General features: G+C 35.1%; 5 protein-coding genes across 8 annotated transcripts in view; 2 read left to right on the top strand and 3 right to left on the bottom strand.

Moving 5' to 3' along the window:
* The window catches only part of rdgB (retinal degeneration B), a 38,178-nt gene extending 28,875 nt beyond the window's left edge, over positions 1-9,303 (bottom strand). For all 4 annotated transcript variants that reach the window (XM_065346251.1, XM_065346247.1, XM_065346249.1 and 1 more), the window contains exon 1: positions 9,034-9,303. The gene's annotated coding sequence lies outside the window, so the exon portion shown is untranslated. The remainder of the gene's footprint in view (positions 1-9,033) is intronic.
* A 412-nt stretch (positions 9,304-9,715) lies between these two features.
* On the top strand, positions 9,716-13,876 carry LOC135832777 (gametogenetin-binding protein 2-like). Its single transcript, XM_065346252.1, has 11 exons — positions 9,716-10,041; positions 10,318-10,508; positions 10,713-10,859; positions 10,929-11,147; positions 11,225-11,527; positions 11,617-11,791; positions 11,874-12,059; positions 12,360-12,521; positions 12,606-13,182; positions 13,262-13,404; positions 13,486-13,876. Exons 1-11 carry the CDS (start codon positions 9,955-9,957, stop codon positions 13,678-13,680), a joined length of 2,385 nt encoding a protein of 794 aa, XP_065202324.1. The 5' UTR covers positions 9,716-9,954; the 3' UTR covers positions 13,681-13,876.
* Slimp (Seryl-tRNA synthetase-like insect mitochondrial protein) lies at positions 13,866-15,272 on the bottom strand. Its single transcript, XM_065346253.1, has one exon. It carries the CDS (start codon positions 15,270-15,272, stop codon positions 13,914-13,916), a length of 1,359 nt encoding a protein of 452 aa, XP_065202325.1. The 3' UTR covers positions 13,866-13,913.
* LOC135832782 (zinc finger protein 593 homolog) lies at positions 15,257-15,972 on the bottom strand. The gene is made up of 3 exons (XM_065346256.1): positions 15,718-15,972; positions 15,530-15,627; positions 15,257-15,452 (listed from the first exon to the last, which is right to left on the bottom strand). The coding sequence occupies exons 1-3, from the start codon at positions 15,811-15,813 to the stop codon at positions 15,275-15,277; spliced, it is 372 nt and encodes a 123-aa protein (XP_065202328.1). The 5' UTR covers positions 15,814-15,972; the 3' UTR covers positions 15,257-15,274.
* Positions 15,973-17,675: 1,703 nt separating this feature from the next.
* LOC135832781 (uncharacterized) lies at positions 17,676-23,686 on the top strand. The gene is made up of 2 exons (XM_065346255.1): positions 17,676-19,270; positions 23,462-23,686. The coding sequence occupies exons 1-2, from the start codon at positions 18,370-18,372 to the stop codon at positions 23,479-23,481; spliced, it is 921 nt and encodes a 306-aa protein (XP_065202327.1). The 5' UTR covers positions 17,676-18,369; the 3' UTR covers positions 23,482-23,686.
* The last annotated feature ends 1,263 nt before the right edge of the window (positions 23,687-24,949 follow it).

The following is a 24,949-nucleotide window of genomic DNA, read 5'->3' as shown; positions in this document are numbered from 1 at the left end:
ATTAAAATCGTATCTACGAGTATACCTTTTGAACTAGAGATCTCCGATCTGAATGAAACCAAGCCAAGGAGAGCATAATTGCCTCATTGCCCTCTTCCCCCACCAAAATTGCAGACGCTCAAGTTCATTTTTGTGGATTTTTGTAGAATTTTTGAGAATTTTTTTTTCAAATTAAAAAAGGTGTTTGAAGGGCGTTTTTTGAATTTTTTTCATGAAGTATACATTTTTTTGAGCAAAGTACACCACTGCGAATAATTCCTTTAATTCAACTCCCGCGCATAGTAAACTGCTAGTTTTGGGCTATCCTAAAGTCCCAGCGATTTTTCTACTTTTTCCAGAAACTTCAAACCGATCTTTAGTCTGAATGGCCCAAAAATCCATTTTAGCGCCTATAAGTTTGATCGGTGCTTATTGGACAGTGGACATCTTTTCGACCGTTTTAGGTGGCTGGTTACCCAAAATGCTAACAAGGGAGGTGCCCCGCACCATTGAATAGAGGACATCGAACATAGTCTACCACGAAATTTTCAGCTGCTGAAGTTGATATTTCGATTTTTCAGAGAGATTTTTCGATTTTCACATGGCAATTTTGAAAAATTGAGCAAAAATAGTCGGCGTAGGTCGCATATTGAAACCTTCCATATATTATTTGGGCATTTCAATACATATGATGAGACTAGCCCACGGTGAAATTTTCAGCTGCTGAAGTTGATATTTCACCCTTCCACGGCGACTTTTCGATTTTCACATGGCAATTTTGAAAAATTGAGCAAAAATAGTCAGCGTAGGTCGCATATTGAAACCTTCCATATATTATTTGGGAATTTCAATACATATGATGAGACTAGCCCACAGTGAAATTTTCAGCTGCTGAAATTGATATTTCAGGCTTCCAGGGTGATTTTTTGATTTTCTCGTAGAAATGAAAAATTGGGCAAAAATGGTCGGCGCAGGTCGCATATAGAAACCTTCCATATTATTGGGACATTTCAATACATATGATAAGATTAACCCGCGGTGAAATTTTCAGCTGCTGAAGTTGATATTTCAGCCTTCCAGGGCGATTTTTCGATTTTTTCAAAATTGCAATGTGAAAATCGAGAAATTGCCCTGGAAGGCTGAAATATCAACTTCAGCAGCTGAAAATTTGGGGTTAGACTATGTTCGATGTCCTCTATCCAATGATGCAAGAATCGTTGAAATCGGTGAATGTCATGTGGGGCACCTCCCTTTTAAGAAGGACAGTTCAAAAGTGAATTATCAACAAATTTGTGAATTCCAGAAGATGTGAAAAACATTAAATCTTTATCTCCTAAGCAGATTCTTTGGAATTCTACTTTTACTTTTGAACTGGCGCGCCCAGAAGTTCGCAATAACTACCTGAAATGGTCAAGGGGGTACCTAATGAGCATCGACCAAATTTGTATTTTTGGCCTTCCTTGAATGATTAATTGAAGCTTTTGAAGGGAATCGAAAAATCGCTGGAGGCTTTAGAACGACCCAAATCCAATATGATATTGGATTTTGACAGCAATGATTTAGGTTGATGCAGAATCTCAGATACTATCTTCTGGAACTGCAAGACATGACCTTATTACGCTAGCCCCCCCCCCCTCAATAATTTCCAATAAATGCACTTTCTTTAATAATGCAAGAGTTCCAAAATTGTGAAAATTGTGCACCTCTGGTGTCATCTGTTTTGACCTCTATAAGTACAAATAGAAAGCAGGTGAGGGTGGGGGGTTGTGATCTCAAAAAACTTACATTGGGCTATTCTTGAAATATCATCCCGCAGCCACTTCCACCCAGCGATCTTCAACGTTTCATTTCAATATTTTTAAAACACGCAATTGGGACAAAAATAATTTTGCAATAAATTGAAAAAATTTTAAATGGAAAAGTTTCAATTTTATATGATACAGTTCAAGTAAGAGGATGGAATTTGAAAAAAGGTAACGTCGGAGAACTACATTTGAACCTGTGATTGCATTTCTTACAAGATCGTTGTGTTGAATTTTTAGATCGATTGAACTTGAGATTGTACTGGAAACACGGAGCTTCAAATCCCCCTCCCCGCATTGGGTGAACATTGCCTATGAGTGGGCGAGATCTCATTTTGAACCATTATTTCAGAACTGATCTGCAGCCTCTAGTAAAAGTTGAATTGCAGCTGCCAAAATTGATTACAACGTTTTCTAGAGCAATTTTAAATAGCTGGATGAAACATACTCAACTTTATCTGGAGGTTTCAGATCGGCTTGAAAATAGCGCCAATTGATTCGGAGGACTGACTTTAGTCCATAAACCGATTTACAGGTTTTCAATCTTCACAGTTGGGTACTTTTTATTTCGCAGAAAATTAAGACACCGCGCCGGCAGGCTATTTCCACCATTTTCAGAAATTTACAAAAAAGGGAAAAATTAGATTTAAAATTTTATTTAGAGGTCTGGGTAAATTGACATAATTTTTCAGTGAACTAAATTTCAGCTCAATCGAAGTAGACGGGTTGCGAACTGCGAAGATTCCATTGTAAGACAAAAAGCACGTTAATTTGAACCATGTGCGAGTCCTAGTTGCTATCCATCACTCAATGGAGGGAGGAAGAGAGGCTGGCCAAAATAATCTCACCAATGGTCAACAAATAGGTACTGGATATTGTGTGCAATTTTATACATATCATCATCCTATAAACAAAGTTCCTTCAACTTGAATTTTAGATTTCATAGCATTGATTATACTATACAGGAAAAGTTGGGGAATTAGATTGCTTCAATTATTCATCGAACAGACAAACTTAACGGTCGTCTAGCTTCTTTAGAAAACGAAGCAAAGCAACCGATGAAGCCGTACCTACATTACATTTACAATCAACAAAGTATAACAAAAGGAGAACATAAGATATTTTCCAATTTCCGCAAGTAGGTACTTACCAAATTTAAATAATGTAGTTATAACTGAATCAACATTACTATATTCCAGTACAAGTTTATAACTCGGTTAGTAATAAATTTGAAAAAAAAAGTTTTAAAAGTAGGTACACGTAAGCGTCTATTTATAAAAACAGTAAATTTACGATTGTTGAAAAAATAATTAAATCATGCAACATTCGAGACGATGATAAAATTCACAAGAGCGTAGAAAAATTCGTTTAAAAAATGCATAATGTCACATCATCTGCCTAGTGTATGACTTCACAATACAAATAATCATACGTAACTTTCTACATATAATTTTTCTCATCTCCTAAGATGCTGCCCATTTAATTAATTAAGAGATTATTTCGTACATACATGAATTTTGATTATTTAAATTCCTGGGACAAGTAAAGTAAGTATTCCTCTATTTAATTCATGTTTTGGCATTGCAGAAAGTGTCAGTCACGAAGATTATAAACTTTTAGTATGTACTACCTACAGAACAGTTAGAATCTCTCTTCTTAATTCTTCCAAAAAATGTTATCGTAGAAGTAGAATACCTTATCCTTTGTACATATGTAATGTACCTATGCAGTAAGTAGGTATGCACTATGCACTATGCAGATTTTGCGAAATTGGCGTTTGAGTTCTGATTGATTAATACCTAATTCGTACTCGCAACGAATCACCTTCGTCTTCAAACTACACAATTAAATAAGTATTATTAAGGCACCTGTGGCAATGAACAGATATAATTTGCATTTTCTTTCTATTATGCAAATGCAAACCATTTGAGGATATAAATCCGATTAAGTAGAGTACTTTAAGGTCTCAAAGATCATAAATTGTTATAATTCGCCAAGTCTGCACGTGAAAACATAAGACATGAGAATTTGAAAAACTAAGCAAAAAATATCTCTACATATTTTTCTTTCAGTGAACCGATGATAAGTACAAAAAAAATCAATATACATAAATATATTTTTCCATCTCATACCAAGTCCGTTTGAAAATATAGCTTGGGTATAACCTCAATAAAGGTAAACTACATTGGTCTTCGATTCTCGGCACTAGCAGTAATTGCCAATAATACACCGACTGATGTTTCATAATGGAATTCTATATTTTACGAAAGTACAGAGCGCTAGTAAAAAGAGCCATTTGGTGTTCCTCGGGGAAAGTGGCGTTTGATATGGAAATATTCAGATGTAGGTAGATATAGATATATGTATGTACAGATGTGACATCGAAATGGTCAATATAACATTACGGATCCAGAATGATGAACTTATTTGTATAAAATCGCATTTGGACGTTTACTTTGAATCATACCAAAAAAAGCAAAAGAAAGAATGTCAATTACGTGAAGTGAATACCTTATTTTAGACATGGCTAAGGAAGCAAGAAACAGTAAGAAAGTTGTGAAGTAGGTACACAGGACGTTATCGTTTTAGGTCATCATTCTGATTATACAGTTTCTTATTTCAGGCTTAAGCAAATTTTTAAAAAATTGACTAATTTTTGATTTCGCAAATGATGCAACTTTTTCAATACAGATACCAAAAAATATTTGTATCATTTAAAAGACATCCCTAACCCTAACTAATGTAATGGTACCAGAGTGAACGAACAAAAAATGTTATCACAAATTGCCTATATTTTCAAAACTGAAGGAGAAAACATCATTTGAAAATTTAAAATTTACACACAAAATTGAGAGCACTCGAAATGTGGAAATTTTAATCAAATTCGTCGCTTCAATTTTGAAGATAAGCAATTTGTTCCAATAACATGTTTTTGTTTTTTCTTTCGAGTGATATCGATTAAGACCATCATTCAAATTATACAATTAGTATTTTTTTTTTATTTTTTTGTAATATACCGTAAAAAGTCATCTCTAAGTTACACAGTTGATTCTACCCCAGAGCCCCACTCCTCCAATATTAAAATTTTTGGAAAACATTTTTTAAAAAAAATCGACTAGGACGTTCTTTTGGAAACATTTTGGGTAAAAAAAAATCAGTAGGTTGGTAGTTACAATATGACTTACTTAGAAAGATAATTCCTAAAGCTGTAGCTTTTCAATCACACATTTCAACAATTGTGCATTTCAATATTTTCAGGAAGAAATTGACCCCTCAAAAATCGTAGGCTTCCTATTTACATATTTATGCCAAATTGAGCCTCCGATTTAATTTCAATTTGAATGTGATCAGAAATACATATATTTTTTTGATAATAACTTCGCTACACCTACTTATTTGGTTTTTTCAACAATTTTATGCAATTAAGTATTGTTTTGATAATTTCAGGGAATTCAAATTTCAACTGTGGGAAGTTAGGAACCTATATTTTTCGTTTGGGCAGTGCTCTGAAGGTCCCATTACTTTTGTAAAAAAAAAATGAGCAAAATCGAGGACTGATCCAGAGATTCTCTATAGTTCGGTGCTTTTAGATTTTTTTTCCAATCTGGAATTTTCAACTCGTAAGAAAAAACATTCCAACCGGTTATTTCAAATCTGCGATTCACCTGCACCACAAAGATTTTTTATCAATTTAATTTTATCCTCCCAAAAGCAATTATTATGAAACATTTGCAGCTTAAATAACTATCTGAAGTCGCATGCCTCGTTTTTCTTTTATTATTTCTTTTTTTTTTACCTACACAAATTAATTTCATTTTAGCATGTCTTTTATTCTAGTTTCAATAATGCTTGTTAGTAATATTTTTATCTTGGAATATCAGACGCATCAGAAGGCTTTTTTTGATTTATAATATTAATATTATTGGCCGGCCTCACCCCCGTCAGTTTGTCTCGTTGTCCAAATTTCTGCTTCCCTATGGGAAAATCCCAGAGCAAATTTTCCTCTCAGACATTCATGCAGACGTTCAATACCGCTGGCCCACTTCTTTATTTCAGTCCAAGATATATTTATTCAGAAAATGCTCTGGTTCTGGTAGATATTTTCTTCTAGGAAATACTAGATGTGGGCCTACCTCACATCATTGAGGAAAACACACAAAAAATTACCATTTTCTATCCGTATCCTCCTCCACCTTTTGTGAGAAATTACCTGAGGAGACCTCTGGCAATAATACCAACATTTTTCATTTCTTTAATTTTCTTGAAAATTTCTCAACTATAGAACTTTGTAGCCCATGAAGAAGCGAGGGAGGGGGTTGAGAAGTTTAGACCGAATCCAAAATCTGCGATCTTTTACCCGCTCTGCATTATCATTCAACAATTCCATCCCCCCCCCTTTCCTCTAAAAAAAAAACAAAGGAAAAGGAATTAAATGAAATGCAGCTGAGTTATGGTTATTCATTGAAATGTCCACACCTTTGAAATCTAAATTCCGTGAAATGAATAGAGGAAAATTTGCCGGATAAATAGAAGATTTTAGTATTCAGATACCTATATATACAAGACGACAATAAGATTCCGCGAATATTGAAATCTCATATTTGGTTATGAATGATATCGTTCGCGACGAGTGACTGAGTGAGAAAGAATTGGACGAAATATTAATTGAAAATCCGCGACCGTCTAAGCTGCTTAGTGGTATTTAATAGAAACAATGTTCAGTCTAAAGTACCGACGATTACATTGTGGCGCCTTAAATACTGTCGCTGGGGTTCGCTACACCATCGATGATTAATGTGGTAAATTCAAAAGACAAACCATCCGACCACCATAAACACTACAGTTTAGAACAATAGCTAAAGGTGTTGGTTGTATAGTGACAGTTCCAGCGACGCGACGACGGTAGTATAATTGTTTTTCTTACGAGTATATACGAATAGAATTGCTCGACCAGTAGGAAAAAAAACCTCCCTCGTAATACCATTTATTCAACGAATCATTTGCATTTTCATTCTGATACGTATACTAGTCCTATAAGCTCATCGCTATATGTACAATTTTGCAGAATTTACTCAGCTTTCATGGTGTTTCGAGCATAGGCAGCAGTTTTCCGAACAAATATGTAGATAGTGGATATATACTTGACGCAAAAGTCGAGTTAATTTTTAACCCTCGATGCAAATAATCAGCATCCCTCGGTGTATTTTTAGTGTACTAAAATACGAGGGAAAAAAATCCACGTACGTGTAAAGCTCGTCGGGGAAACAGTTAATGAATAATGCGATATTGCTGAATGAAAAAGAAGAGCTGGGCTATAGTTGTTACAGGACGAGCTTTTATCCCAATTTAAAACCCGCTCTCACCCCAAAGTTGAGTGGGCGTTACCTCTATTATAGATCTTATTACGTCATACTTTTCATTATGGTTCAAAGAAGAACGCATTTAAGGAAGTTAGCGCAGGTACTGAAATTGCTCTATGCAAATAAATTAATTAAATTCCCGTAATGTTGAACAAATAAATCTGTCGGAGTAATTTTTTCCCCTTTTAGGTTCCCTAACAACGTAGATGAAAAGTATACCATTCAAAAACCTATCTTTGAATCGATACACGTAAATGTGCCACGAAGTAAAAAAAATCTCAGCTTTCGCAGTCCAAATCTTTCGTTCATAACACGGCGAATTAAAATGATTAGGTACTTTTTTTTTACAAGTAAACGTGTTACAAAGTAGCAGAAAATTCTGAATGATTGCCAATTACCGAATACCTGATAAAGTGTCTATTTTTAAGAATTGTTTTTAAAACAATGCTCAATTGTCCATAACTTGGTGTAATTTTTCATCGTACACGAGCGCGTTAAGAATAAACAGAGCATTCCAATTGCTGAACTTTCTCTAGAAAGAAATTTCAGACAGATTTTCTCGCTCATTTTGAGCGAAAATAATCACCAAGTTTTTCGAATAAAGATGTATTCTTCGATAAAAAAACTGAAAATTAATTTGATAGGTAGGTAGAATCGCAGCTTTTCACGCTTAAAAACAAAACTTTGATTTTTCCCTCAAACGCCTAACGCGTCTGTCGAAAATGTCAACGGTATTCAAAGTTGGAAGATAATTCGAAAATAAAATGGTATAATTTTTGAAGCATCATTAGAATAATTTCAGAACAAAAAGGAGGAAAATGTGGTTGTGAATGAATTAAAATGCTGCAAGTTGAAGTTTTCTTCCTCTTGGTGAGTTTTATAGAATAGTTTTCATCGTTTGATAATTTCCACAGACTATTTTCTTTCAAAAGTTCTCAAGCATTCATTTTATAATTAACAATAGTTAAATACATCTCGTTGAAAAAAAAGGACGAATTTGGAGATTCGTTTCAGATAGGGGATGGGGGGGAAGGGTTACGTTTTGTAAGTAATTTTACGTTATTTGAGCTCGATTTCTTCCTTCAATGGTGTAATGAAATGAACTGAATTTCAGCTAACGAAATGACGAACTTAGCCTTCATTCAAGTTTAAAAGATCACAGAACACAGATCGAGCATTCAGCATTTTCCTCAATGGAATATCGTGGAAATCAATGTAGCCAAATACACGATAAAATTGATCTACAACTCAAACACAATAATTTCGAATTCTTTTTTCTATTTCTCATTTTCTCATTACGATAATTTGAAATGTTTCAACTTTTTTGTCTACAATAGGAAGTGTACCTAATCAACTCGATTTTGGACGTGTTCTTTTCAAAACTTAAAATAACCAGGAATCGCAGGAACTTAACTTTATCAAATTTCTGGGAACTGGGAATTACAAAACGATTATAAACGCCACAAAACACTTTTCAAAATGAAAAGAACATGGACATTTTCCACTGTTAAAAGAAATGTTCGTTTAGAAACAGAATTGAATAGAACCGGGAAGAAAACATAATAGTGACTTGTTTTTTACCGTTGGGTAGAAGTATTGATTAGGTACTTTGTCATTTAGAAATATATACGTTCACGTATCAAAGAAAGTTTAGATACCTACGTCGAAAAGGAAACGTACTCAGCATAATTAGCCTGTTAGGTAATTTTATGGGTGACTCACGACTTAAATACCCACATGAAAAATACCATCTTTAAATTAAAATCAACCCAACAACTAATTTTTCTCACCACATTAAATATCGCAAAAAATAATATTGTAAACCAAGTAACAAAAACAGAATATAAGTTGTACTTGTACAGGTAAAGTTCAAATAAACAAAATTTATTTACCTCATCGTTCGTTGAAAAACCAGAATTCTGTAACATTCAATCCGCGCTTCCTTCGAGAACATTTTTGAAACAAGCGTTTATCGCAGATTAATGAATGATTTTCCAAAAAAATGAAAGTTCATTCAAAAGTTCCACTTTAAAAGTGAAAGTTGGTAAGGATTACCGAAGTTCGAACATGATTAACATTGAAGATAGCCGATCGCGAGCAATAAATAAGTAAGCGAGAGGTAAATTAATAACAATTTAACGACTAAAACAAATTAATACTAAAATGTTTTGATAAAACGAATGTGTAGGGTTTGAAAAGTTCCGTTGAAAAGATTCCATCAAATGGCAGCACTGCTTCAACGATTTTTATTTCAGTGTACCATAAAAAAGAAACGTCAAAAATATTGCCGAAACGGTGGAAAAAATTTAAATTTAAATTTCTCGTTTAAAAATGTCTTTGGGGCATTTCTGAAGGTTAAAAAGAGTTTGATGAGTGCACAGATGAAATTAAATATATTAAAGTTCGATTTACAAAACTTTAAGCTGTTTTTAATACGATTTTGCAAATTTACTGCATGCATTGTGTTTCTGTCACGTCGACGTAGCGATTTTTTCAAGAAAGTTCGAAAAACACACCAGACACGGAGATATTTTTAATCCTAACTACACTGAATACGTGAATGGTGATGTTAGGTCGGTTAGACAAGATTCAAGCCAATAACGGGAGTGTATTAATCACTTTAAAAATCACAAATTTTGTCATCGTTTTCACTAAATTAACATTATTCTTATTACAATTTCTTAAAGTTGGTCTCAAATTTGTGTTCTACTTTAATATATTATTGTTCGTATGAGTTAAATGTTTATGTTGTGAGCAGTGGTTTAATCGTTATTTTCATGTGTTAATCTAAACAACTCTTTACTTTTTGTAAGATGGCCAAATTAATAAATGTTATTAAAGACGGCGACGAAGAACTGGAAAAAAGGCAGCTGCCTTTGGTTATCGATGAAAAACTAACTGTAAGTAAAATTTCGGTTCTATAGATGATACTTCCGCATATATATTCATCCAATATTATTATTACCAGTGAAAAGTTTGATTCACCGTGTACTAAGGTGTTACCTTGATTACCTTCTTATCAAGGTATAGAGCAATGTAACATTGCATTATGAACGGTACATATCAAAAAGAAAGTAACTTCCCAAATAGTTTAATTTCAAACTGATTTCAGTTTGATGGCTTTTTTTTCGAGTTATTTATGAAATTGTTGACAATGTATGTTGTATTATGTGCAGATGGTGTTGGACTTGATCGATGTCGATTTCATGTGTGAATATCCCAAAATACGAGGAAAAGACAAAGAACTTTTTCTTCGGAAATTTAGTATGTTGAATGTACAGGAATTGAAAGATGCCTTTCAAGTTAGCTGCAAGCGAATATTAGATATTGTCAGTGAAATTGTCCCATGTGTAGGATGTCGAAGAAGGTAGGTATCTCCGCTGCCTAATTGTTTTTCAACTTTTTGTCTCTCGTATTGTACAACATTTGATTGTTTTGCATTTCCTTTATCACTGTAACGGTTCTTTTGTATTGATCTATCTTCGATCTGTTAGTATCGTTGTTGTGGATAATTCTTAGAATGTTATTTCCGTTATGCTATTGCTGTCTTCTAATGATGAAATTTTTTCAGTGTCGAACGCCTTTTTCACCAAATGAAAACTGGCCCAGGAAGATCTGGTTTATATCCGTTAGTAGTGACCCTAGATGGAGTGCTAATTCTCCCAGAGGAAGTTTTCAAATGGCCAAATGTTATCGGGGCCATGTTTCATAACCATACGTGAGTATTTTTGTGTTTTTTTTTCATTGTTCTCCGTTTCAGTGTCTAAATTGCAATTTTTTCGCACAGGGCAAAGCTTAATAGTCTGTCAACGTCTTGGAGTCGTTCTAAAAAAAGCAGTCGTTGCGCTTTACACTCGCTAGACGCACAACGTTATGTTAGACCACCTCTTGGATCTGGCTGGCGAGCGCTGTGGGACTGCATGGTCCCATTTTGTAAACAAGAAGTGGCCACTATTGATACTTCTCAACTTTTAAATACGTTAGAGACTTATCTGCAGAAACACAGGTAACATAATCTTCTCATTACAAATGAAAATTTTCTTTGGAGGAAACACAATTTATTATTTCGTGTTTTCTTCGTAGGTTTTGTACAGAATGCCGAACGAAAGTAATGAAAGCCTATTCGTTACTCGTCGACGAACCAGAAGAACGTAAAAATGATAATGCTGACGCATCAACTTCTGCTACGCCGTGTGAGAAAAACGGTAATGCCTCGAATACCGGAGAACCAAGTTCGAGTTCAGAACCTGTCAAGGAAAAAGGTTTTATACCGTCTTTATATGCCGGAATCAGAAGGTGTTCACCAAACAATCATATTCACGTTGATCAAAGAACCGATTACATAATGGGGTTGATTCTCGCCGCTGAACCTGAACTGCTGGGAAAGTAAGCGGTCTTCCGATTAAAAATTCTCTAAATTACTCGAGTGCCAGTTTTAAATATGTACGTATCTAATATTCTTCACTTTTTCATAGTCGCCGCGAAAGGCACGCTAAAACTTTAGAAATCGCTCAAGAAGAAGTACTGGTATGTGTTGGATTATGCCTGTACGAAAGAGTGCACAGGATACAGCTACGACTACGTGAAGAACAAACTACCTGTCAGTTACTTGCTTTAGTAGCAATCAACGCACTGTCTACCAATTTTCAGGTACCTGTCGCTTTGTTACAATTTTAACAAAGATGTATTGTTCTGAGTTGACCTTTTGTTTTTCCCATTTTTGTTTAAACAGTTGGCTGTAGAAATGAAACAGGGCATTTCTCAGTTGGAATTACTGTTTCAAGAATTTAGCCGCGAAGATCGCCTGAAACAAAAACGAAAACAGGTGAAAAAATTGAAAAAACGTAGAAAGAAGCAAAGAAAAAATGCTGCCGCTGCTATGAACGCTTCACAAGATACTCAGCTCTCCAACGACGAGGTAAATTCACGTGAAAATCACTCTCATATTGTTTTAAAGATGAATGAAAATTACAATACAGTTGAAATATTTCGTGTGATTCCTTCGGATTCGACGGATTTATCAAATGCCTTTATAAATTTTGAAGGTCACTTCAAAAGTTTATTGTTCGATTGTAATTGTGTTTTTGCTCAACTTTCATTTATTGTAATTTTCAGAATACTGTGGAAGAAAAAATGATTCATTGAATTCTATTTTTTTTTTGTAATATTTGAAATGACGTTAATTAGAATTGTTACAAATTTTAATCTTCGTTTACAGGAAGAAAAACAAAATTCCGATGAAGAAGAAAATGAAAAAGATAAAGACGAAGATGAAAACGAATATTCCGAGAAAGAAGAGAAATCGAATGACAGCGATGATGAGAAAAGTTGCAACATTAAATCGTTTTATAGAATCAGTAACGATAGAATCATGAAAATTGTACGTAGATATGCCATTTCATTTGAACCTAAATTTAGTTTCAATGTCCATCAATCATATGAATGTTTTCTTGTTCAAACATAGGTTCGCAACGACGTGCCGTCGAAATATTCCGAAAAGAAAGACGACTCGTGTTATTGTTCGAAATACGAGGGAGCCAGTAATAATACGAAAAACAAGGAAAATCAACGCGTGAAATCATCTAATAACGCTGATTCTCGCGCTCGCTATCTCGAAAAAGGAAAGAAACCATCGGTTACGTCGAGAGAATGCAATACCACTGCCGGTATAAACGTCAGGAGACAGCAGGATAGCAAAGATATTAAATCACGTACCGTTTGCCGTCCTATTAACGAATTTAGTGATACGAATAGTAATAGTAGTGGAAGCAGCAGCTCCATTTATTCCAAATATCATAGCGATAAAGAAAATGCCAGCAATAACTATATTAGTTTTAAGAACAGCAGTAATACCAGTGACATAAGTAGCCTTAGTAACGGTGCAAATGACGCTGCCGCGCCGTGTGATTGTTGTACCGGCACCCAAATGGATTGTGGGTACGGGTCTGCCGATAATAATAATATGAGCAGCAATGCTAGCGGAGAAAGTTCAGTGGATAGTTCGGAGGTAGCTTGTTCCGAAGGATTCTGCAACCACGAAGGTCCGTATTACTATTTTGATGTGAAAAAATTTTCACAAATTTAATTTTTCTAATTTCTACTCATGTTTACTATATTCAGGCACAGAAGAATGTAATTTCGATATACGAGATGGCGGAAGCGGAGATCACAACGTGAAGAGGAGTACGGCGAATTACGATCATAACGATAACAGTATTCTTATACTTGATTCCGCCAGTCAAAGTCTTCAACAAATGTTGACGGTATACTTGAGTATTTTCTTACCTAATTTTTTTAGCTTGTATCGTACTGGTTTTTTTTTACACAATATGATCCATTTTCAGGAAACATCTGCCGATCGAGAACTTAATAAGGATCACCGAATCGGTGATTGTGTCATTCCAGTGGAAGAAATACAGAGATATAAATCCAGCATGAGTCGCATCAATGAGAAACGTAAAGAACTGCGCCAGACGTTGAAATCTAAATTTGCTCAGCTCTGTTTGAAACAACAATGCGATGTTCTTCCCGCAACGTAAATTGAAATCTATGATCGTCGTTTTAATTTCAATACATCGAAGGTATCAAAGTAATACAGAAATATATGTATGTGAAAATCACGAAATTATTATCTTTTATTTTATTATATAATATATATATTTTTTTACGAGAAATAAATAAAAGTTCTATCCGGTAATATGCGCTAATATAAATATTAAATGAATTTTTACGCTATTTTAAACAATTTATTTGATATAACAAATCGCACGCATCACAATTTTTTATACATGAGAGATCGCAAACATTCAGGAATATGTAGTTGTTTTTCGTTAGAACGCTCGAGTAAGTAGGCTAATAGTGTAGGATAACTGACTGCTACACCATCGATAATGTTCAAAAATTCATACTTCCTATTTTTATCATGACACAACATAAATAACCGTTTACTAACGAAATCGCCGTACATTGATATATGAGCAACTTCGACATATTTTTTCAAATAGATAGAATACAGTTCAATATTAGCTCGCAAGCTTTCACCAAGTAGCAGATCATTAGCAGGTTGATACGAAATGCGAAAATCCAATTCGGCTTCTTCGTAGGCGAATTTCAGTAGGTCTAATGTTCTATGAAATTCACCGTTCATCTGTTCTTCGGTTTCTGATGCGATAACGAAATGTACATCGGAACGTTGAAATACCGAATAAAGTCCATCTTCAGATTTATATCTAGTTTGTGGGGTATAATTACGTCCTTGAGTGACATGACGTTCCGGTAAATACTTCGTATGGGCACTTTGACCGATCCTCAAAGCGCAAAATGAACTGAACGATGAGCAACCTACTAAATTGTATTTATCTCCTTCCAGCTTGAAGAAATTGTCAATGTTACCGTCAGAAGTACCATCGACGACGAAGTTATTACAAGTATCTGGATTCAAAAACAACTGGAACTTGTTCTTTTGCAACACATTCGAGAAATAACGCAAAGATGCAAATTCGAGCAAGGTTGCATCATTTCGTAAGAAGTAGTAACTTGAATTCAGGTAGTTGAGCACCTTGAGCTTTTCACCAATCGTCAAATGATTATGGGCTAATGGCGAGCGGGTTTTTTCAGATTGAAAAATTACGTCTATTTTATTTTTCGGAGTTTTCTCGTGAAGATCGTTCGGAACAGAAAGATATTCGTTCAATACTAAACTGTTCAACTCGTTGTAATATTGATTAATAGCCTCTTTTTGACGGAGCATAAACGTCATTTTGTTTTCACAAAGACTTATTCGTCGCAGGATATCATCATTAGGAGGTTTCATAATTTCTTGTAATTTTTTTATTTCAGAAGTGACATTGTTCAACGATTGGTTAATCTGATCCCTGTACGTCGATTGCTTGCGTAAAGCTTTAACCAAAAATCTCAAACGAGAGATGTCGACTTTTTGTAACGATGAATTGCGATAACGAAGCGAATTTTCCAATTTATCGCTTTGAAGTTTATCATGGTCAATGTATAAATACCGCGTCAATTCTGTTATAGTCGCTGGAGAATAATTATGTGACGAGCGACAAGCGCACGAATTGAGTAATGAAACGGATTTAAATTTAGTAATTTGACGAATCAGGTGGAAATTCATTTTTACTCAGTATTCTGCGTTACAATTTCCCTTTCCTTCGGAGGAATAAAACTACCAAAGCCGGCGGCTCGTTCGGATTCTTCGATCGAATATGGCTCGGTTTCCAGTTGTTTGATACGTTTCTTGTGTTGTTTCGTCTTGAAATGTTGCTTCAGCGTGAAATCGTCGATAAAATAACGTCTGAATAACACACATATTGTTCGATATAAAATCAACAGTTGTTGACAATTAAAATGAGAAACCATATTACAACTTACGCGCAGTGAATACAATAAAACTGTCCTTCTCCCGGTAGTTCAGGATTGAGTTCTTGATGAAGAAGTTGTTCGGAATTTTCGTTCAAATCATGATCAACCTGTTCAACATACAATAGCGGTAGTTTAGTTTAGCTTTTAAAACATGACTAAAAAATGAATAATATGGATATGATTTCACGTTTATTTACTTCATCTAAATCTTTTTCTCGGTGTTTCGTTTTGTATTTTCTTTTATAAAAAGTGTCACCTGTATGATGTTTCTTCCTCTTATAAGGTCCAGGCATATTTCATCGCCCACAAAACTGATGAATTACTTTGAACTACTGAGTATTTTTCACATCAACGTAAAAAGAAATGACTGATGAAACTTGTGAACTCTAATTCTAAACTCAAAAACACGTGACTCAATTTCAGAGTGTTTTTTTATATCACGAAATTTCGCAGTAAGCCTTAATCCATCGAATACACCATACAGTATACCTCACAACAGAAACCAGTGTTGCATGTTTTGGAATGTTAAAATGCGTAACATCTGATCAGTGGTGTCGAACCAAAAGGTGAAAGATGTTCACACAACCAGCAGGTTTTGCGTAGCCTGTAGGTATCCTTGTTGTGTGTTTGTCCTTTGCTTATTCGTCCTGTCCGGCTGTCCCATCTCGTGTGAATGAAGTTGACTATAGCCATATGTAAGGCAGAAGATATTGCTTTTTGTATTACGTGTATTACGTATTACTTTAAACAACACATACAGGGGCGGACTGGGCCAAAAAAGCCTACCGGGATATAAATGAAGTTGGGGCCTATTTGCACATAAAGGGCCCATTTTCCTTATTTTCGTTTTGTAATGCTATTTTCTTTTTACAAAACCACTTTCATGGACAGTTTTTAGGTGGAGAAGGGGGAGTAAAATTTTTTTATAAACCATCAAAATTTTTGTTTTTTTGTGCAAAATTTCATCCAAAAAAATGCTTACAAGGGAACCTCTTGAGGTGTCCGCCTCCGATTTGAAGGGGACCGCGATTTTTGGAAAGAGCATGCTCTAAAACCCCCAAATCCAAATTTTCAGCTGCCCAAGTTCATTTTTCGATTTTTGGCGAATTTTTGAAAATCCAAAAAGGATTATTTTTGTGATTTATGCTTTTTAAAAAAAAAAGTACGTATTTGATCAGTAAAAATTATCAAAATAAATCCTAAAACTGATATTAACCCCCAAATCCAAATTTTGCCATTTCCAGCCATTCTGGAGCCTCCAGCGCTATTTTACAATTTCTCCAGAATTTTGAATTTGCTCCACAAGGCGTGAATATGAAGTTGGGCAGCTAAAAATCGAGTTGTGTGTTATACTCGATATGTATAACAAGTTTATCCACATTTGAGTCGGTTTTGGAAGGAATACCTCAAGAGTGGTTTTTTGACAATCCATTTTCAAATTTGAAAATTTGGGGGTATCTCTAGAGGCATAAAAATTATGTTTTTATGCGAGTACATAGTTCATTTTGTAGCTTTTAAAATTTTAGAATTTGAATGATATTTTTTCTGGAGGATAATTTTGAAAAAGGAAAGAAAAAGAGCAAAAACGTTCAAAAATTTGTACTGTAACGACAGTACCTACTTGAAAATTTCAATTTTGTTAAAGGAAGCGGACTCAGTAAGGGCAAAAGCTTTAAAAAATCAGAGATACGAAAGAACTAATTCTGATTACGATTAGGTACCTCTATTACTCTATTTAAAATTTTAAATGATAGGGTCAACTCAGTTTTCGGATTCATTCTTCTTGCTTCTAAATATTAGTTTTATTCCTATTTGTCTCACGTGAGTAGAGCTTTGCTTTCATTATTTTTTTCTCACCTCGATTAAAATTAGTTCATGTGCCTTTTATCCAGATACAGCCCCTTAGGTATCGGACTGATGCCTAAGGGAACATTTTTTGCCCGAGCAAAATGAGAGGGCAAAACTGCCGGAATATTTTCGATTGTGCCCGAGCAAAGCGAGGGCGAAAAATTTTGAAAATAAACCGTTTGTGAAGTACATGTACAAAAAAATTATTTTAATATGGGATTTCAACGCTAAAATTTTATACTTTTTGATGTTTTTGAATAATAATTCTGCAACTTTTTCGTGCTGCATAGGTAGTAAAATTTGTCAGTAGGTGCTGCTCTCTTCGGTGCGCACCAAAATACACTTCACACTCCTCGTTTTGTACCAGGCATCCCGAATCTTGCTAGCATCCCACCGTTCAGAGGATTAACGGTTCAGTCGGACTAATATAACGATTGAAAAATAATCCTTCTTTTTCAATCAACTTACTTTTACCTCTTTTTAATTAAAATTACCTCGATATCTCGTATTTCTCGCTCTAAAGCTGACATCAATCGTTATACTCAGTTTGAGTCTTGAAAAACTCGATTTTTTTTGTATTTTGTTTAAATATTTAAATACTTAGCATCTTGGATCTCGAAGTATCATGGCGAACACCACGCTTTAACGTAAAGTAACGTACATCTAGAATCGCAGAAAATTCGAATAAAATAAAGTAATAAAATAAACTTACTATAAAATCTTGTTAATTTATTTTATTTCCTGTGAAAAAGCAATAAATATCTCAGCAATGACGCGATCCGCTAGGAATGGAAACCCTTCAAATGGAGATGATAAATCCGATAAAACTCCTGAAAACCCTGTGGTAATTACCCCCCGAAATCCAGCAACTCATAAACGAACAAGTCCAACAACAGCTACTAAACCTGCTTAAAGGTAATTTATCAAATTTATCGTCCGAGCAACAAGCGTTTGTAGACGCAGATAAAGCTTATATTACGCCAACATTCGCCATACGTCAAATGCAGGAGCACGAAAAGTTGCAAGGGCACCGTAACTTTCGAACATGGAAAAGTATGGTGGAGTTAGATTTGAGAGCTCTGAATCTATTACCGTTTATAACCTCCAGATGTGGAGAGGACATTTTCGTCTCACCATCTAGGCGCGTCACTCTGGATGCACAGGCGCTTCAGTATGTAAGAGCATCAGTGGGAAAATCTGTTCAAAGTAGGCTAAATGATGTGCACACGGCATTCGACGCATACGAGGCATTATGCAAAATGTTTGATACAAATAAGATTATGCAGTACGTAGATCTGCATAATGCGTTCGTGCGCCTAAGATTCCGGCCTCATTTTGATGCATCCAGGTTTATTTCCGACTTCGATCAACTAATTACAGAATACGAATCAATGATTGGGATTAAATTTCCCGAATTATACGTTTCCACAATGTTCCTACAGAAGATTGATGGCATTTACGATGCGAATTCGCCATACTCTACCTTTTATTCCACGATCGTTTCATTACCTGATGAAACTGCAACACTTGAATACATTAAAGAACGTTTTTCTCGATTAGCTCAGTCCACTAAGAAATCAACTCCGAACCAAACTGCCACGAATTCATCAACCAATAAACCAACCAATTTGACCTCGAAACAACCACCAAAACGTCCGCATTCGTCTGATAAACCTGAAACCGATCAACCAAAAGTAAAAACCATGAAATCGAAGTATACGACCGAACAAATTGAGCAGTTGAAGAAAATGTCGAGTGCAGAGAAAGCTGCCATCCGATGCGGAAAATGCAGCGATTACTTTCATAAGGAAGCTGATTGCAAAAATTCTGGTCGTCGGTGCTACAACTGTGATGTTTACGGGCATGAGGCGAAAAACTGCACACAGAAAAAGAAAGAGAAAGGTATCGATTTACAAACTTTGTACTCTAATAATATGTTTAATAATACTCAGATCTTCATGATCGATTCTGCTGCTAATTATCACACAGTAAATGATAAAAACTTACTTTTTCATTATCACGAATTTAAAAAACCACAGATGATAAGGACCTTGGACAAAACTGACGATAATATTTTCGCAGTTGGCTGTGGTTTCTTACCAATCTTGATAACCTGTAATAAAATAAAAACTGTCATAAATTTAAGAAATGTGCAATTCGTGCCGAACTCTGACGATTCGTTAATCAGTGTTTCAGCATTGAATCAACAATTTAAAACATCTCTTATATTATATCCAAGAACTGGTCATATATTATGTAGAAAGTTAAACCGAAAAATAGCTAATATTGAATTGCATAATGGTATTTATAGACTGAGAGGGCAAGTAGTCAGTAATTGTTTAAATGAACAAAATCTCGAAATTAAAAATCCAGAAAATCCTGAAATTACCGAAAAATCTGTTTCTCATAAAATTTCGCAAAATTGTGTTATTTTTGAAAACAATTTTTCAGCAACTGAGATAAAATGCTTGAAAACTATAAACCGAAATATCACGAGAAAGAATCGTAGAAAGCTTACTCCATCTCAACGAAAGTTGTTACAACAGGAAGGGGAATTGTGGCACCGTAGAATGGGTCATATTTCATCTTCGAATGTAAATAGATTAGACAGTGTTGCCATCGGACCAGGAGATTTATTGTGCGAGGCAACTATTTCGAACTGTGAGGTATGTGCAAAGGCAAAACTGGCTAGAAAATCCTACAATAAAGATAGAGATAGAGCTACGCGTCCCTGTGAGATCGTACATTCAGATTTAATAGGGCCGATTTCACCTCCTACGTTCGTGAAGAAAAATACTTATATCATGTGTGTTACTGACGACTACACTAGATTTCTACAAACCTTTGTGGTAAAAACGAAATCTGGTCCCGAAATAGCAGAGTGTATGAATGAAGCGTTGAGATTTCTGCAAGCTATTTTTCCAGGAGCTGGTCAATTCAACGTTTTACGATGTGATAACGGAACTGAGTTTATGGGTAATGAGATGAGAAAAGTGTTGGAGAAATATGGTGTTGTTTCAGAACCATCTGAACCTTATTGCTCCGAGCATAATGGTTTGGCCGAAAGAGTAAATAGAACAATCGAAGAGAGAGCTAGAGCTCTACTTTTTGAGTCCGGATTTCCTGTTGGTTTGTGGGGTTTAGCAGTACATGCTGCGTGTTATATTTATAACAGAACCCCGCACTCCGCTCTCGATTTTATTACCCCCTATGAAAAATTATATGAAAAACTTCCCGATATTGAAAACATTAGAATTTTTGGCGCTAGAGCATATGTTTTGAATGAAACTGTTCCTCAAGGCGAAAAATTCGAGTCCAGATCGAATACTTTCTATGTAGCAGGTTTCACAAAAACTGGATATACAATCTATGATCCTTCTACATTGAAAACTACCGATACTTGTAATATTGAAATAGACGAGTCCAGAATTTATAAAACTGATTATAAAAATTCAAAACCGAGCAACGAAACATTTATTGTTGAAAAACCTACTCCTTCTCTTATACCTTGTACTCTATGTGATCCGAATCCGATTTTACCTATTATTTCTGATGTGGTCGATGAATCAGATAACCCAGGAACTTCTGCTTTGCGGACTGATACTGGTAATCTAGTTAATACTCACGACTCTGAATCCGAAAATAATTCTGACCAGGAAATCGAACTTGATATTGACGATGACTGGGATGATTCTAAAAATACTCAAATTTGTGTAAATTACTCATTTTCTGATCCTAATTCACTGCTTCGATTAGATGAACGTCCGATTTCGTTTTTAGAAGCTACAAATCCTGAAAATAAAGCAAAATGGGAAAAGCCCATTAATCTAGAACTAAAAGCTATGGAAAAGCATGAGGTATGGGAAATTGTTCCCCGCCAGAAAGGAATGAGTGTAATTCCAGTAAAGTGGGTGTTTACTACGAAAGATGACGGAACTGCTAAAGCTAGGTTGGTTGCGGTAGGTTGCAGAGATAAGGAAAAGTATACTGCTAAAGATACCGCCTCTCCGACTCCTTCTTCCTCTACGATTCGTTGGTTGTTTGCTTCTATTCTGGAACATGGATGGAAAACAATTCAACTAGATGTGAAAAACGCTTTTCTTCACAGTAAAATAGATAGATTAAAATACGTATCCATTCCTCAAGGTCTTAATCACGATCCGAAACGTTTTGTGTGCAAACTGTTGAAGGCACTTTATGGTCTTCCTACTGCGCCAAAATGCTGGTATAATCGTCTGTGTGAAATCCTTATCAGTCTTGGTTTTGAGAGAAGTGAGCGCGAACCATGTCTATTTGTGTACAGAAAAGGTAACATAATTATTATCATTCTCGTTTACGTTGATGATATGATTATTACGAGTAATGAGGCTGAGAGCATAACAAGTGTGTGTGAAAAATTGAATAAAATTCTCGAAATGAAAAATCTTGGAACTCCGAGAAAATTTCTTGGAATTGAGATTGATTGGAAAGAAAATGGAAATATTTTCCTCCATCAATCTACTTACACAGAATCTATGTTGAGATCGTTTAGTATGCTGAACTGTAAAAGTGCAGTTACTCCAATGATAACTGTTCATGCTCAACAAAAACTGAATATTGACTTATCTTTGAAAAATCAGGTATACTCGTATAAGCAAGCGATAGGAGCGATTCTGTATCTTGCTAATAATACAAGACCTGACGTTTCATTCTCGATCAATTATCTAGCAAGGTTTCAATCAGATCCGAAAGATTTGCATTGGACCTTACTGATAAGAGTCCTGAGGTATTTAAAAGGTACTATGAACATGGGCCTTTTGTACCAAAAACAAACTGATAAAATCTCGATAAATCAGCTAGACGCATATGTTGATGCGGACTATGCTGGTGATATTACTTCGAAATCAACGACTGCTTACCTGATTTGATTATTTAACTGCCCAATTGCATGGTGCTCTCGATTACAACGATGTATAGCTGAAAGCTCTGCCGAATCTGAATATATGGCACTTTGTGAAGCTGCACACGAAATCCTGTTTTTAGCTAGGCTCTTCGAAGAGGTGATTGGACCTGTTCAGAGTTGGCGCGATTCCTCGGTTCGTCAGAATCGGATTCCTGAATTACGATTCCCATACCTGAGAGAATCGGGATTCTCCACTCTCGATTCTTTCACAGAGTGAATCCGGTTCTGAATCCGATTCTTTAGCGGTTCTCGATTCCCTCCGATTCCGATTCCCAAATACTAATTTTTTTCAACTTCAGGACTTGACAAATGAATTTTAAATGAAATCAGTAATTTCCCCAACTAGGTATATGATCATTTTTCATGTTCTATTCTTTCGTTTGTGGCTGTGAGTAGGGAATTGCAGAGAATCGCGAGGGCGCGATTCTCCATTAAAGAGAATCCGATTCTTGCATTGCGCGATTCTTTCACTGCATAGAATCACTGATTTGCAATATTATCACACAACAGCCAATCTTTAAAAAAATGTCACCAGTCTCAAACTACAAAATGCAAATGCATCACTAAAAGCCATTAAAAACAGTGCATTTTACTGTTTCAACACGTGAATAATACCTGCAAGGAATCGCAGGGAATCGAGAAGGTGCGATTCTCTATAAAAGGGAATCGGATTCCTGCGTTTTCCGATTCTTTCGACTTGAAGAACCGCGATTCGAATCCGATTCGAATCGTGAGAATCGGATTCTTTCTCGATTCTTTCGCGCGATTCGAATCGCGCCAACTCTGGACCTGTTAAATATCCGATTACTGTCTTCGAAGATAGCACAGCTGCTATGAGTATATGCCAGAACTCAACCAGTAAAGGTAGAGCGAAGCATATCCAACTAAAATATCTTAAAATTCGAGAATATTTTAGAACAAACACTTTACAAGTCCAGAAAGTAAATTCAAAACTCAACGAACAAGTGGCAGATTTTCTGACAAAACCACTTCTTGATAAAGATTTCTTAGAAATCAGATCGACTGTAATGTCAACTCGATAATTTATTTATTTTTAGCTGAGATTTAGTAGTAAAATTAAATCAAGAAGCTCTATTTATGTACTCGAATTCGAAAATCCTGTGTCTTCATATCTTGTTTACCTGTTTTAGGTAAAACTAATACTGAATAAAAATAAAGAAGACGAAAATCTCGAATCCTGATCAAAACAGACTGACTGATAAGACTACTTGCTACTCACTCACGTATTCGAAGATTATCCTGTATAATAATTTACTTTAGTATTAATACTTGTCTTTAAAGTATGACTGATTTATTCGTATTTTTATACTCGTATCATATCGTATCACTTTAATAAATCTTCTTATTCTGATCTATGTACTCTTGTTGTTCTGGTACCTGCAAATGTAGAGAAGAAACTCTGTTTCTGGAATACATTATGTAGAATTCACTGAATAATTTTGCGTTAATAACTGGGTATACTCAGAGAAGAAATTTGTATTTCTGTGCTTGAGTGGACTGAAAATCTTGATTTTTATGTGACTGATATTTGCAGTGCACGGCAAATTTATCGGAAATGTAAATTTATTCTCACTGAAATGAAAACTGAAAAATCTGATAAACAAATCACGACATCTTGAATAAATCTCGTAGCCTGGATAATTTTGCAACTCGTACGTGTGGGAAGGGGTGTCAGTAGGTGCTGCTCTCTTCGGTGCGCACCAAAATACACTTCACACTCCTCGTTTTGTACCAGGCATCCCGAATCTTGCTAGCATCCCACCGTTCAGAGGATTAACGGTTCAGTCGGACTAATATAACGATTGAAAAATAATCCTTCTTTTTCAATCAACTTACTTTTACCTCTTTTTAATTAAAATTACCTCGATATCTCGTATTTCTCGCTCTAAAGCTGACAAAATTTTGCGTTTCTTTCATGATCAGGTTGAGCCAGGATAACAACTCTGCCGACATCACATAACAAAATATGCAGGATGATCTCATTTCTGTTTATTCTTCACTTTTTTTTTTCAGTGATAATCATCCAACTAGGTATGTGTATATACTGGTAAATATTTGAGCTCAAGAATACGATCCCAAACGTGGGTACTAAAACGTATGTTTGTATGGTATGAACACAAAAGATCGTAGTTTTTACCCGTCAATAATTCTCTGTAAAAAAAAAAAAAAAAAAAAAAAAAAAACAAGAAAGAAGAAACGTTAAGGAGCGTACACACGATCCAATATATTTGACAAACCAGGTTTGTCAAATTGACATCGTTGATAAAATTTATCAACATATAATCAACATATATTTGGTTGCATGCAAAGTCAAATATATTAGATCATGTAAACGCTCTGATAATCTAAGTTTTTTTTCCAAATTTTCAACGTTTTGTTGATCGATGACACCAATTCTGAAAATAGAAATTATTTATATTTTCAGAATTATTTTCAGAGTTGTGTCTATGGTGTCTCCGATCAACAAAACGTTAAAAATTCGAGAAAGACATCATCAGAGCGTCCACACAACCGAATATGTTTGATTAAATTCAATTTGATTTGACAAATCGAGTTTGTCAAATATATTGGATCATGTGTACGCTCCTTTAACATTATAGGTTGTAAATCTTGTAGGT

This window comes from Planococcus citri, chromosome 1, assembly GCF_950023065.1.
Source record: "Planococcus citri chromosome 1, ihPlaCitr1.1, whole genome shotgun sequence".
Lineage (NCBI taxonomy): Eukaryota > Metazoa > Arthropoda > Insecta > Hemiptera > Pseudococcidae > Planococcus > Planococcus citri.
The sequence above is the reverse complement of the archived record's forward strand: the minus strand, read 5'-3'. Positions and strand labels throughout refer to the sequence as shown.

Bases quoted from the DNA above. Each gene is read 5' to 3' on its own strand.
- LOC135832777 (XM_065346252.1), top strand. From the start codon at position 9,955: ATGGCCAAATTAATAAATGTTATTAAAGACGGCGACGAAGAACTGGAA. The intron at 10,042-10,317 runs GTAAGTAAAATT...TATTATGTGCAG, and splicing joins TTATCGATGAAAAACTAACT to ATGGTGTTGGACTTGATCGA. The intron at 13,183-13,261 runs GTCCGTATTACT...TACTATATTCAG, and splicing joins AGGATTCTGCAACCACGAAG to GCACAGAAGAATGTAATTTC.
- Slimp (XM_065346253.1), bottom strand. From the start codon at position 15,272: ATGAATTTCCACCTGATTCGTCAAATTACTAAATTTAAATCCGTTTCA.
- LOC135832782 (XM_065346256.1), bottom strand. From the start codon at position 15,813: ATGCCTGGACCTTATAAGAGGAAGAAACATCATACAGGTGACACTTTT. The intron at 15,628-15,717 runs GTAAATAAACGT...TATGTTGAACAG, and splicing joins GAGAAAAAGATTTAGATGAA to GTTGATCATGATTTGAACGA. The intron at 15,453-15,529 runs GTAAGTTGTAAT...TGTGTTATTCAG, and splicing joins TTTTATTGTATTCACTGCGC to ACGTTATTTTATCGACGATT.
- LOC135832781 (XM_065346255.1), top strand. From the start codon at position 18,370: ATGCAGGAGCACGAAAAGTTGCAAGGGCACCGTAACTTTCGAACATGG. The intron at 19,271-23,461 runs GTATCGATTTAC...TACCTGTTTTAG, and splicing joins ACAGAAAAAGAAAGAGAAAG to GTAAAACTAATACTGAATAA.